We start from the raw sequence: 13,070 nt of genomic DNA, 5'->3' as shown, positions 1-13,070 counted from the left end.
TTTTTCCGTACAAGCTTTCAGTGAGAAATCATTTTTCCAGTGGTTAGAAAAGATAATGCCTTACACAGTGTATCTTGGAGCTGGATCCCTCACATTGGAGATTGTCATCTCATTAGTAAAGTGAGTTCTTCTCTTCTCTCTTCTAGAGATACATTTTTCTCTTTTTGTTAGCTTCCTAATTCTCTTTTAACTCTTTGGTTAAAAGATTTGTTTATTCTTTAATGGGGGCGCGGTGACTGAGTGGTTAAGCACTTGGCTTCCGAACCTGGTGTCCTGGGTTCTTCTTCTTCTTGAAACTGTCAGGTAGAGGTCACTGTTCTGTTTGGTGGGGGGTCAGACCTTGCCATTTCCTTTTCTATACCAGGCTAACTGTGCAGGATATGCTATTTATGTAACTGCCCCTTGAGGAACAGTGCCAGGATTGTGACAAGGTTGTGGGAACGTTTTTGCAACTATTCACAGTGCAATGAGGATGCTTTCGCACCCCCTTAGGCACCCCACGATCGTTTCCACCCTGGTGCCACTATGAGGCAGGGTAGCATGCCTGGGGGTCCTGGGTTCAAATCTCGGTGAAGACTGGGATTTTGAATTTAGGGATTTTTAGGGCGCCCCTGAGTCCACCCAATTCTAATAGGTACCTGACTTAAGTTGTGGAAAGTTAAGGCTGTTGGTTGTTGTGCTGGCCCCATGAAACCCTGCTTGTTAACCATTGTCCAAAGAAACAGATGACCTTAACATCACCTGTCTGCAAGGTCTAAAAGGGGAACTTTACTTTTTTTCACTTCTATAACAAGTTCAGTCATAAATTTTCTAATTTCTTGATTAGGCGAGTTGTTAGTATTTTATTTATTTATTTAAATAAAAAATAATATTTAAACAATGAACCAAAAAAAAAGCTTAAGCATTAAACGATTAAAGATTAGATGTTTATGTGAGTGGCTAATTAGTCTAATACATAGAGTTTGATTATATTTGTAGTGTTAATTTTTTATTATTTTATCTATCATCTGCTATATTTCAGGAGTATTTTTGATGAAAAAGGATTGCTTCGTAAAGGTTTGTGCATCGCAGGAACTTCTTTTTTTGGTAGTGTGGCAGTCTTCATGTTTGTGATAAGTCTGGTGAGTATTTACTTCCACTTTAAGCAATATAGTATTAACTTAGTGATCGTCATTGTAAGTAACATAAAATGTTATACTTTATAGTAACAAAGTAAAAATAACAATAAAATTCAAAAAGTTTTAACATTTTCCTCAATTTATAGGATAAAAAAAAACATTGGTAGACCTTCCTAATTAGATCGATATCTCCATTGATTTGAACTATCTATGATTTGAAAAGGTTTTCTATTCTCTGTTTTACTGTAAAACTTGCGCTTAATCTCATTATATTGAACTCCTGGTATAAAAAAAACAAACTAGCTAAAGCAACAACAATGGCGCTAGATGTCAATATTTAAATTCCATTAGGAGCTACCTCGGTACTGTATAAAAAAAATCCTAAAATACTACTGTAACAAATTTGAGCTCATATAACAGAATATTTTAAAATATAAATAAATATTACTATAACAGTAACCTTTCTTGATTATGTAATAATAGACTTTCTCCAAAGAAAAATAAATTGTTACTCCATATCAAATTATTTGCAACTAATTAATCAAAATTGTATGTGTAGCTCTTATCTTAGCTCCAAAAGTTATCTATTTTATTATTTTATTCTATCTTCCCCAATACATCCCATAATGAGTTTTAACTTACATGAAAACATTCATCTTGCTAGTTAAGGTCATCACCAAGGTTAATCTTTTAATTAACATGACTATTCAGCATAAAAAAAAACTGCATTACTTCCATTGAACCATGATTTTCTACCTGTAAATAAAAGGACAAACCTGGTGCATATGCTGACCAAAAGGGGATATACCATTTATATGTTAATCTTTAAGATTAAATTATGCATATATATATATTGTAATGACACAAGACGCTTAGAAGTTGAGTTTAATCGGGTTTTTCCTTAGTGATGTGACGAGTAATTAAAAAGTAGGATTACAAACTAGAGAGAGTAACGGACAAGATGCCTTAGAGGACGACACGACTGTGCCCTTTTGTTTATTCATTAAATTGTTTGAAGTTATCAGCCTGAGTTATCAAAATATTCATTGTTCAATCTGTTGTTGTGTCTTCAACGAACTCACATGCAACATCAACATCTAGAATCTATAATTATCAACAAACAGACCATCAACAATATATAGTTTTATACTTTTAGTACTGGTATTTTGTTAAGTTAGCTTCATCTAAAAGCTAAGACATTATCAAGACTATTCATTATTGAAGCATCTGTTTATCTTCACCAAAATGATATAAGCTGCATGTTTTTTGTTTTATAATCAATATAACATCTATGAATTAGTAAATTGTCTTTCATGATATTCATAGACAAATGGTTGATTGAAATTTAGTAGAATTTATCAAATTCTTTAGTGGCTCATAGAGACAATAAAAGTTTTTATAAGTAACCTTTAGAAATGCAATTTTGTTGAGCTTTTAAGTCACTTAACTTGTCAGCCCTAACCAGTGAATCAGAGAGCCCACATCATCTGTCGACTACATGCCCATCCAATCTTATCTGTAGGTCCCTCACACTCAAGTCCACAAACCTACCCAGTTGGCAGTGCCTAAAGTTGTTACGCAGTATCATGGGCTGTCAAAGCCGTTTCACCTCACTAGCTCTTACGGCTTATTCAGAAGGTACTTGGCTTGGGTAGACATTCACTTAGTGTTAGTAGAAGAAAACCCTGTTTTGATTTTTTTTTTAACTGTTACTAAATCTGCATGCAAGTAGTTTGTGTAAAATAGAAGTTTTATTTGAATTGAAATATTCTGCATGTCATAATATTAACATTTGAAGAAATCACAGTGACTTTTAGAACTAATTTGTTAAAATAAGTGAATTGGCTCATCCTTAAAATTACATTAGAAAAATCAAGTCAATTTCAGAATATTTTACTGTCTCTGTCAGAGACCTAAATGCAATTAGTTTTTAGTATGAACTTTATTTGCTGAGAGTATCATAGCATGCAATTAATTTAGAAGCTTAAATAGATCATAAAACTGATGATTTAGAAGCATTGACTCTTTATTTTCACATTTATGGCCTACTTGATTGTTGTATACATGCCTTGCTTTTTATTGGACAACAGTTTTTTTTCTTTTAAAAAGTTCAATCTGCACTACAATAGATGATATTTATTAACCTTTTGTTTGATTTATTTACTAACACTTGAATATCTGTACATCTGCATCTGACAAGTTACTGTTCTTCTTAAATATTCTCCACATTATGGATTGTATTCACACTTCATCCATATGTTTCTGTTTCTTGTGTGCATTAAGTATTGTCCTAATGTTAGTAATAATATTCTTTGTAATAGCTTATGTTCTTTTCATAGTGGTTGATCCAACATTCTGATTGTTATGTAGTTGATCTACATAATAATGTAGACTTACAGCCTGCATTTATTGGACCATTGGAGATGATTAACTGCATCTTGTATCAAAGAATAACTAACTTGTACAGGGTTTTCTTCAAGAAGTGGTCACATAAGACAGACAGAGCACCAAATTATTAAATCCCTTGAACTGACCACTGACTGTAACCTGCTCAAAGTTTGTGAGGTGCTAAGAGTTTTATAGTGATGTGTGTTGACTTGACCACAAGATTGAAAGACTATAAAAGCTATGCTAAGAGTCTCATAGTGATGTGTATGTTGGATTGAACACAAGATTGAAGACTATGCTGTGAGGATGCTAGGAGCAAAGTTTTAAAGAGATGAAATCTATATCATATAAAATATCCCTGCTAGGTATATCATATTGAGGCTTAAATATCTTAAGCAAAGTTTGAAAATAGTAAATATGTTTAACAATACACATAGCATTGATTATACAAGGCTACTCTGTGTCTCTATCTTAGTGGTCTTATTAAGAAATCTTAGTGGTCTAATTAATAAATCTTAGTGGTCTTATTAAGAAATCTTAGTGGTCTTATTAAGAAATTGAAAGAAAACTATGCTGATACTTATGTACTGAAACAATCTGTTCAAGTAGTCTACATTAAATAATGTCTTCCCAACAATTTGCTTCAAAATGTCTTTTAAAAGCTAAAATGTCTCTTAAAATAAATGACTGCAATAGATTGTTTTAACTTAATGAAATCAGTTTTATTTGGAGCTGTCTTTTTCTTCTTGATCACCAGATTCCCTTGAGCTACTTAGACCACAATTTTTATCACTCTCTGCCGAAATATTCTAAGACATGGCATAGTAAACTTGACCCTTTCCAGATCACCAGTTCCTATGGACTATTCAGAATGTAAGACCTCACTTGAGTATCTCTAGTGAAAACAAAACTAGATCTATTGTTTCCATGCAGTCTTCACTTTTCTTAAGCCTTAACTAATTAACTTTCAAGAGCAACATTTGCCTATGAGTTCTAAAAAAAAAAAGGTTGCTGAGTGGTGAGTTGCTATTATTGTTTAGTCATGCTGTGTTAGTGTGTGTTGTTGTACAAAGTTTTTCTTTATATGTATGTTTCTTCTGCTCAATTTGGAAATGTTATAGTTTTATATTTGTTCATCTTATTATATTTTATGGTTTTTCTATGTCTTGAATTGCAGTAGGCTTATACTGATGTATAGAAAAGCACATATCATTTTTTTAGCTACTTCTAGCCCAGGAGCTTTGTACAATAGATACTAACAATATCTTTATTATCCTTGAGGAAATTAATTTTACATAATGGTTAACAAAATATTAGAATGATAATTAATGGTTCAGCATTAAAAAAATCATTACTTCTGTTAAACCCTAATGTACGTTAAACAAGGACAAACTTACTTGCTGACCAAAAAGAGGTCATACAGTTGTTATGCTTAAATTTAAGATTCATTTTAGATATACTTTTCTATCTTTCCTATTGTGTAAAGTTAGCAAACCATATTTTCAAACAGGTTTCTCTCAAAGTGTACATAAAAAATTTGGATTTTATTCAATAATTTTATTGGCAAATGAACAAAAAGAGTTCTATAGTATTTCCTGTCATGCAATCATTTCTCAATACAAATATTAAATGAAGTTATAACAATAGTGATAAATGCATTTCTAAAATATATAATCTTTAAATTTTTTCGTTGTCCTAAAATAAAGAGTGTTAAGCCATAAGTGATAATACATGTAAGTGTATTTTTACCTATTTGGAATAATTAAGTTTATGAAGTTTGACATTGTCTTTTCATCTTTTCATAGGATGACTGGAGCTGATGGTCGTCCAGAGCTCATTTTAGAAGGTCATGCCAACAACAGGACAGCAGAAGATGGCTGGAAGCCATATGCATTTCTCTACAAGCCTGGTGATGTTTCTGAGTGTCCTCCAGTCGTTGGTAAGTTTGACAACCACTGTAGTTATAATCTACTAGAGGCATTCTTTTTTTTTGTGTGTAATAGTTGCATTCATATTAATCAATACTTTAATATTTTACATTTACTAACATTGTTTTTTTTTTAAAAACTCTTCTTGGTTTTTCTTTGAGTAGGAAGGTTCCCAGCATCCTTTTGTGAAAGCCTATTTATGATGGTCTTGTCTATTTCAGCTCCTCATCAACCTCGTCTGGATTGGCAGATGTGGTTTGCTGCTCTGAGTAACTACCAAAACAATCCTTGGTTCCTAAACCTAGTATATAGACTGCTGCAGAATGAGCCTGATGTTCTAGATCTAATGGGTCCAAACCCATTTCCCAACAAGCCTCCGAAATACATTCGAGCCTTTCTGTATCACTACTATTTCACAAGTCCTAAAGATTGTAAGGGAAAAACCAAATGGTAAGAATGAAATAAAAAGGGAATACTCTAAAGAGTAAAAAAAAAAAATCATTGATTATTTAATAGATTTAAAAAAAAAACAATTACTGATTGGACTTAAAAATTCTTTCTAAAAGATTTTATTGAAAAGGGGGAATCATTCCAAAAATTATCCTTTTAAACAAGTCTTGACCATCTTCTTACAAATTATGGAATCTTCAACTTCACAATAGACAAACGTCATTTTTACTGTCTCTGAAAGGAGAAATGCTTTTATTGGTTTTGTGTGGTCTGTCTGTCACATTTAGGTGATGATTTTTCTATATATTATGATAACATTTATGCAAACATTTTTGTTATTTCCCGAATAAAAATATTTATTTTACTAAATTATGCATATTCTGTTAATCAAGTTGGTAACAATTTATGGTAAACGTTTGTTTTTGTTTAAAAAAAAAAAGAAAGAATGCACTCTTTATGTATAAAATTTAAATACTTTTTAAAACAAAATTTAATAAGCAGTGTTTTGTATTATTTATTACTAGTTCTACTTCAACAACACAAACGCCAAAGACAAGAGCCTTTTTCCAACCATCAGTTAGATAATCACTTAATATCATCTGTTAGGTTAAGCTTACGCTGAACCATATCTTCACAACAATCACTTTATTGGATGCATATAAATATTAACAATGCAATAATAATAACATTAATATATCTCCATACCCTGCTGTATTATTGGTGGACCATGGCTGCTTATGAATTTGTGTTTCTGAAACACAAACTCTTTTAGTAATCTTGTTATTTTCAGATCTCATATTGAAGTTTAAAGGGCTAGTAATTAACTGGCTGGGGTGGGCTCTGTTGAGGCATATTTATTAGCATAATACTTGATATTTTGATTCAATAATTGTTGTCATATTACTGCTGTTTCTAGTAACTGGTGGAAAAGAGAAAAGAAATCTGAGTACATCCCAGCCTTGTCTCTAACAGAACCAACATTTGTGGAGTACTTGAAACATAACAAAATTTTGCAGGTAAATTTACATCAGTGTGTTGAAAGTAGGAAATGCATTCTTCCATATTGATTTTTAAACTGTTAGACTACTGTGCTTCACTGTTTCTTATTTTGTTCAATTTTATCTTCTCCAATATAGTAATGATGGCCATGTCTTCAATTCCAAATATTAAGGATGAGTGCAGTGTTTCACATGGCTATGCAAATCCAATTGCAACATTCATATTTTTTTGCATCTAGTGCAGACAAACCCGTTGTCTTCTGGCTGTCTTCTGTGCCTGTCTTTAATAAGTTCTTTCCTTTGGGTCTCAAATGTGTGTCCTGCAGCCTTTGTGAGAGCTCTCCAACTTTCTCTTTCAGGGGCCATCTTCTGCCAGCTACCCTCCTCTATGCCAGTGAGGGTGAAATGGCGCCTGAGTTGATCTTTATAGCACTTACAGGGGGCACCTCTGTTATGCCATCCTCCTTTAAGCTTTAAAGAAGATCGCCTTTGGCATGCAGTCTATCTATCTATCTATCTAATCTATCCATCCATCCATCAATCTCCCATGCAGGATAGGGGTCTGACCCTGCGCAGCTGTCGAATGTTAATTAGTGCTTCTATACTGTCCACAACGACCTCCAGCAGAACATAGCTATTGTTAGAGCCTCCAATATATTTGAAAGAAAAATGAACAATCTTCCATTTTCACAACTACTATTCCTGGTCTTCATGTTTCCTTTGTTTCCCACACATTTTTCTATCATATTATGGTCTTGTTCTGTTATCTCATGCCTTTGGTATTAATCAAACACATTTTAAATGCTAAAGATTTGTGACCTTATTCTTGTTGAAAATTTTAGTTTCAGAACATTATAGATAAAAGTTTCATTGCTAGGTCCTATATTTTAATCTATCCCTTCATGCTAGAGAATTACTCTACTAATTCATTTGTTTTCCTAAATCAGACAACTGGTCCCATGCTCCGAAGGCACTTAGAACGATATATTCTTGTTAGGGATTCATTGAAGTAAATGAAGCTAGATATTTTTTTCAAGTCTAAGCGTTTTATTACATTTATGTTGTTGGTTTTTGTATTTGAATTGTATAGAAAATAGGCAAGCAATGTTCATGTTTAAAAAACTTTTCATTTCAGGAGAAGCCTACCAAGAAATTCAAGATGGATGGCAAGATTGCCAAATTTTTGAAGTGGGCTCGTGAAGCTATTGGCCAGCCAGAAGGTTTTAGTTTCTCCCTCTCCATGTTTGGTTCTGCCATATTAGTGATGTTTTTTAATAGAGCTGTTTTTTGAGTGTTTTGTCATTTAAATTTTTAAAAATTTTATGTCTCGTCATAATTTTGCAGTCTATAATAATGCTTTTTTTAATTGCTATTAATTTGCTTTGCCTAGGTGTTCTGAAACAAAGTTGCCTGTACCTTTATTTTTGACAAATATTTTTTCATTTTGTTGTATTTTTTGTTTGTAAATTTTAGAAACTTGAAAGTTGATGGTACTATTTCATTCAAAGGAATGATACATATTTTTTTTTGTGAATATTGAAGCGTACTCATGTAGTGGCACCATTTTCTTTTTGTATGGTGTTATATATTTGTATTTCTAATGTTTTGTTAATACCATGAAGGTATTACTATCAGTAAGTATCTTTTTAAAGTGTTGCTCCACAAAAGTGTCAACTGACTATCTGACTGAATTAGACTCTTGACAGCAAACTTCAAGGGGTCTAAATATACACAAAATGGTCACAGAAAATAAAGGGCTCATAACTCTTGTTTTCTGAGTGTATACTTCTGCTGCCTAGTCAGCAATGACAGCCATTGTTGATTGTATATCTGATTTGCATTTGCTTGAGTTAACATATACTCTGTCCTATCTTTTTTTTTTTTAAATTATTTTATAATTTATGCTATTTCAATGAATCAATTTAGCACTAAGCATATATTTTACAATGAGTCTTCTCCTGCATGTTGGAAGCCATTTTGTGTTCCTTTGATCTGCATGTGAAATATTACATTTGTAGCCCCCAAATTATTGTTCATTGTTCTTTCCTATGGGGGGCATAATGTTTGATATCATGCTTACTTTGATGTTGACACATCTGTATAAACATACAATGTCTGATAATTGAATGATTTTGTTTTAGATATTGGACATGTCCTCCATTTCTTCCTCCCTACATCCATTTGGTTTTATTGAGTAGTTCATTATTAAAATAAAATTTTTCCATGAATACATAATGTGTTGTTATAATGATACATCTATTTTGTGATTCCTACATTTGTTTGTAAGGGGCAAAGAAAATAAAGTTTGATTCAAATTGATCTCACTAAAAAAAATTTTTTTTCAACAAGCAGTACTTTAAAAAGCATTTTGGTGTGTTGAGAAGAAACTGGTTGTAACACTAACCATTCTCATAGCAGTAAACACTAGCTACACTATTGTTTTGCTCCCCGGAATGTATTTTTTTTTTCTGTAATTCTTAACACCTTTTTTTTCCCACTTAGAAGATTAAATTATAGCTTTTATATAGCGCTACCCTCATGCTTATAGCAAGCTCAGAGCGCTATGGTCCGATCTCATTTGTGGACCAGTGGGGGGAGGGGGTATCTGGTAGAAGTGCTGCCTTTAGGCGTTCAGTAAACACAACTCTGCTCGAGTCGGGTGTCTAACCTCGAGCCCCTTTCATGGGTAGCCAAGTGCAAGCGTACTTAGCCTCTCGAGCACGCTTCCCACTTTCATCTTGCCCATCGTACCCCTTTCTGGCCAGGAAATCCTCCTCCTTTTGTTCACTTTCAATGAAATGGCCTGCTGTATTTTGATGATTCCTCATCATTCTTTTGGCCTGCAATTTCTACTATCTGAGATGTTGAAGTGAAATGGACTTCTTTATAACACCCACTGAGTTGACTCTCAACTCGGCGAGGGACATTTGAGGGCAACACAGATTGTTGTGGTCACTGACTCAAAATCTGTACTACAGGCTTTGCAAAGCCCCGGACCATGGCTTTCCAATATCAACACTGTCATCATGGCTTCACATAACATTAAACAACGCTATGGCACCCCTGTAATAATGCAGTGGGTACCGAGTCACATAGGTGTGACTGGCAACACAATTGCTGACTCTTTGGCCCACCAGGGAGGGCAAATTCCACCCACTGATGAGGCTGTAAAATTGGGAAAAATTGAACTTAGTGTCATTTATAGGGCGCAGACTGAATTTTTTAAAGTGTTTTTTCCAAGCAGGTGTTAAGTAATTCTTAGGTGAATTTTTTTGTTTTTAAACGCTCCTAGTGAGAGAATTAATGAATCAGCTTCTCAGATCTATTTCAAAATATTTGATAGGCTCTATGGTTCTTTTAAAAATAAAAAAAAAAAGAAGTAAAATTGTAAAATAATAAGCATTAGTATGTTGATTTTGTACAAAGCATATTAAAACTAACCTACAAATGACAAATCGTTTTATGGGAAATTAACCACTGCCTTTTGATTATGAAAGATGCTTAGTTGCTCTAGGCACAAGGTAAGTAATAACAGGTTACGTTTTTCATATTCCCTTTATCTTCAATTATTTTATGAAATACAGATGTTACTTCAAAAAAGATTATGTCCTATGCATGTTCCTAGGTCAATTTAGTCACGCATGTTAGTTCTGCCAAGTCATTGGTTTTCCTGGCAGACTGAGACAACCCATTCCATGCTCTAATAGCACTAGGAACGGAGATTTTGTAGAAATTAGTTTTAGCAATTGGAAAAAGAAATGTGCTTTTATCTTTGTGTCTTCCTGAGTATTTTATTAGGTTTTGTTCTTGTATTTGAAGATTATGGTTCAGTGCTTTATCTGTAATAGCTACTTTACTTTTAAGTCTTCCTTCATCCATCCCAAGAGGGAGAATTAGTGATTAAAGAATCAGACAGGCGCCATGTAAATTAATATATTTTTATATATATATATATATATATATATATATATATATATATATATATATATATATAGATTAATCTTGTGAGTTGTTGAAACTACTTTAATACAGTAGTCTTGACTAAAGTAAAGCCTTTTTACTTGCCACTGTATTTTCAAGGAGTCAAATTAACTTTGAATACACTTAGACTTTGGCAAAATAATGTAACTATCTGAACAAAAAAAAATTTATTGGGAGGGAAAATCTGCTAGTGGTTTTATGCGTTCATATTTTGATTTCACAGCACTGGCGGCATCTTTCTAGAGGTTCTGGATAACTTTACTTATTTTTTATTTATGTTGTACTTTTCCATTGTCACCCAGAGGGACATACTCGATCGAAAGCTTTCTTGAAATCAATAAAGACATGGAAAAGATTCTCTTGGTGTTGGAGATATTTTTCACAAAGTATTCAGAGGTTTAGGATTTGTTCTGTTGTGCTGCGACCTTGTCTAAAACCCCCTTGTTCTACTGATATGATGTTGTCTGCTATCAGTTTTAGCCGATCTTATATAATTTATAATAGTACTTTGTTGGGATGGCTTATTAAGCTGATGGTGCAGTAATTTTGAAAGCTGTAAATTGCCTTTCTTTGGAAGGGTGATGATGAGTGATTGGGTCCGGTGTTTAGGCCATTCTCCTGATTGCCAGATCTTGCAAATTTGCGTTTATCATGTTTTTTCCTCCCGCAAGTTCACCAGGAATGTTGTCAACTCCGGCAACAATAATATTGGGGACTGGTTTAAAACCACAGTTGGAGTAAGACAAGGCTGCCTACTTTCACCAACACTTTTCAATATCTTCCTTGAAAGGATAATGGAAGATGCTCTTGAGGGGTATGAAGGTACTGAAAGCATTGGAGGAAGAAGAATTACCAACTTGCGCTTCGCAGATGACATTGATGGCCTAGCAGGGAGGTGAAAGGCTGATTACTGTCAGAAGCTTCAAATACCTCGGAGCTATTGTCTCAGATGAGGGAATGAAACCTGAACTACTGGCCCGAATTGCACTGTCTACAGCAGCACTTTCAATACTTAAAATAAAAAGAAGGAAAGGCAAAAACTTAGCCTTCAGCACCAAAATCAGACTGATGCACTCCCTGATCATGGTCACATTTTTGTATGCTTGTGAGTCTTGGATGCTGACAGCAGAGCTAGAGAGGAGGAAAACTTAACTTCAACACAGAGACTACACAATGACAAGAGAACAAATATTCTAGAAGAGACATTTTAATCCAGATCAAAGTGAAATAAAATACAAATGAACAGATCAAAGCATTCTCATGAAACCACATTTTTATATGTGACCTTTTCAAAATCAGTTTTTTATTTTTGGTCATTCAATGTTTGACACACTATAATATTTAGATTTTGGCATTAGGTGGATGAGGCCATTTTATTTTTTAAAAGGAATGAGCTAGAAACTCAGGCAAATCAAACAAAACAACAAACCAGCAACAGTTTGTGAAAGTGAAGGTGACTGTGCTATCCCTTAAAGAGGTTGAGTGTCACAAAAAGAAAACAAAAATGTGTTTGAAATAATGTTTCCCTTTTGTCCAAAACAACTCCCCTCTCCTTTTTTGTTTCAAAAATAAGTACTATATATTAATTTATACAAATTAATATATTACTAACTAAATAATGAAAGTGACAAAGAAATATCAATACTTAATAAATAATAAATAAGTGAAGGCATTATTTAATCATATTATCTACACACAATAGATTTTAATCTGTTCAAGGCAGGTTGGAATGCTGGCTGTAGTCCTAGTGTAGACTGATAGAACAATCTGGCATGTTCCCAATCTCCCTGTCAAGAAAGAACAAAAACAATTTTTTTTATCTTTCCAAAACATTTAGGGGAACAAATTTTACTACTGAACAATAACATAAGTTGTTTTTTTATGGCTAATATTTGTATATCTAAAGTATACTTTATGCAAAACATAAATCGTTCTTGGGAGTTGGGAAATTAGAACATTAAAAACCATTATGTGGTGAACAGAAAATGTATGTCATTTGCTTTTATAATCCCAATACATTTAATTCTTTTTAAACAAAGCTAAAAAAAAATTTCCGTTTACCTTTCTGAGAAAGCATTTAAAACCGAACATTGAAATTTGCTAATTTTCAATTACTTGATATATAAACATTTAAAAAAAAAACAATTTATAAATACTAAATTTTGTGAATAAAATCTTTGTTAACATAAGGTTTTAATAAAGATATG

General features: G+C 33.1%; 2 protein-coding genes across 5 annotated transcripts in view; one reads left to right on the top strand and one right to left on the bottom strand.

Annotated features, from left to right (window-relative positions):
- Positions 1 to 9,201, top strand: part of LOC106057967 (lipase maturation factor 2-like) — a 37,222-nt gene extending 28,021 nt beyond the window's left edge. Inside the window, exons 10-16 of one of the 2 annotated variants that reach the window (XM_056044079.1) lie at positions 15 to 120; positions 1,022 to 1,121; positions 4,264 to 4,379; positions 5,312 to 5,445; positions 5,656 to 5,884; positions 6,801 to 6,900; positions 8,018 to 9,201. In XM_056044079.1, the coding sequence (XP_055900054.1) occupies positions 15 to 120; positions 1,022 to 1,121; positions 4,264 to 4,379; positions 5,312 to 5,445; positions 5,656 to 5,884; positions 6,801 to 6,900; positions 8,018 to 8,173 (941 nt within the window). In that variant the 3' untranslated portion in view covers positions 8,174 to 9,201. Of the gene's footprint in view, positions 1 to 14; positions 121 to 1,021; positions 1,122 to 2,640; positions 2,757 to 4,263; positions 4,380 to 5,311; positions 5,446 to 5,655; positions 5,885 to 6,800; positions 6,901 to 8,017 lie in introns of both variants that reach the window. The other variant, XM_056044078.1, reaches the window with a different exon arrangement.
- Positions 9,202 to 12,054: 2,853 nt separating this feature from the next.
- Positions 12,055 to 13,070, bottom strand: part of LOC106057965 (tetratricopeptide repeat protein 17-like) — a 54,160-nt gene continuing 53,144 nt past the window's right edge. For all 3 annotated transcript variants that reach the window (XM_056044072.1, XM_056044075.1, XM_056044074.1), the window contains one exon: positions 12,055 to 12,650. In XM_056044072.1, coding sequence (XP_055900047.1) covers positions 12,549 to 12,650 — 102 coding nt within the window. In that variant the 3' untranslated portion in view covers positions 12,055 to 12,548. The remainder of the gene's footprint in view (positions 12,651 to 13,070) is intronic.

The sequence above is a fragment of the Biomphalaria glabrata genome, chromosome 10 (genome assembly GCF_947242115.1).
Source record: "Biomphalaria glabrata chromosome 10, xgBioGlab47.1, whole genome shotgun sequence".
Classification (NCBI taxonomy): Eukaryota; Metazoa; Mollusca; class Gastropoda; family Planorbidae; genus Biomphalaria; species Biomphalaria glabrata.
Note: the sequence above shows the minus strand (reverse complement) of the source record. Positions and strands in the feature narration are given on the sequence as shown.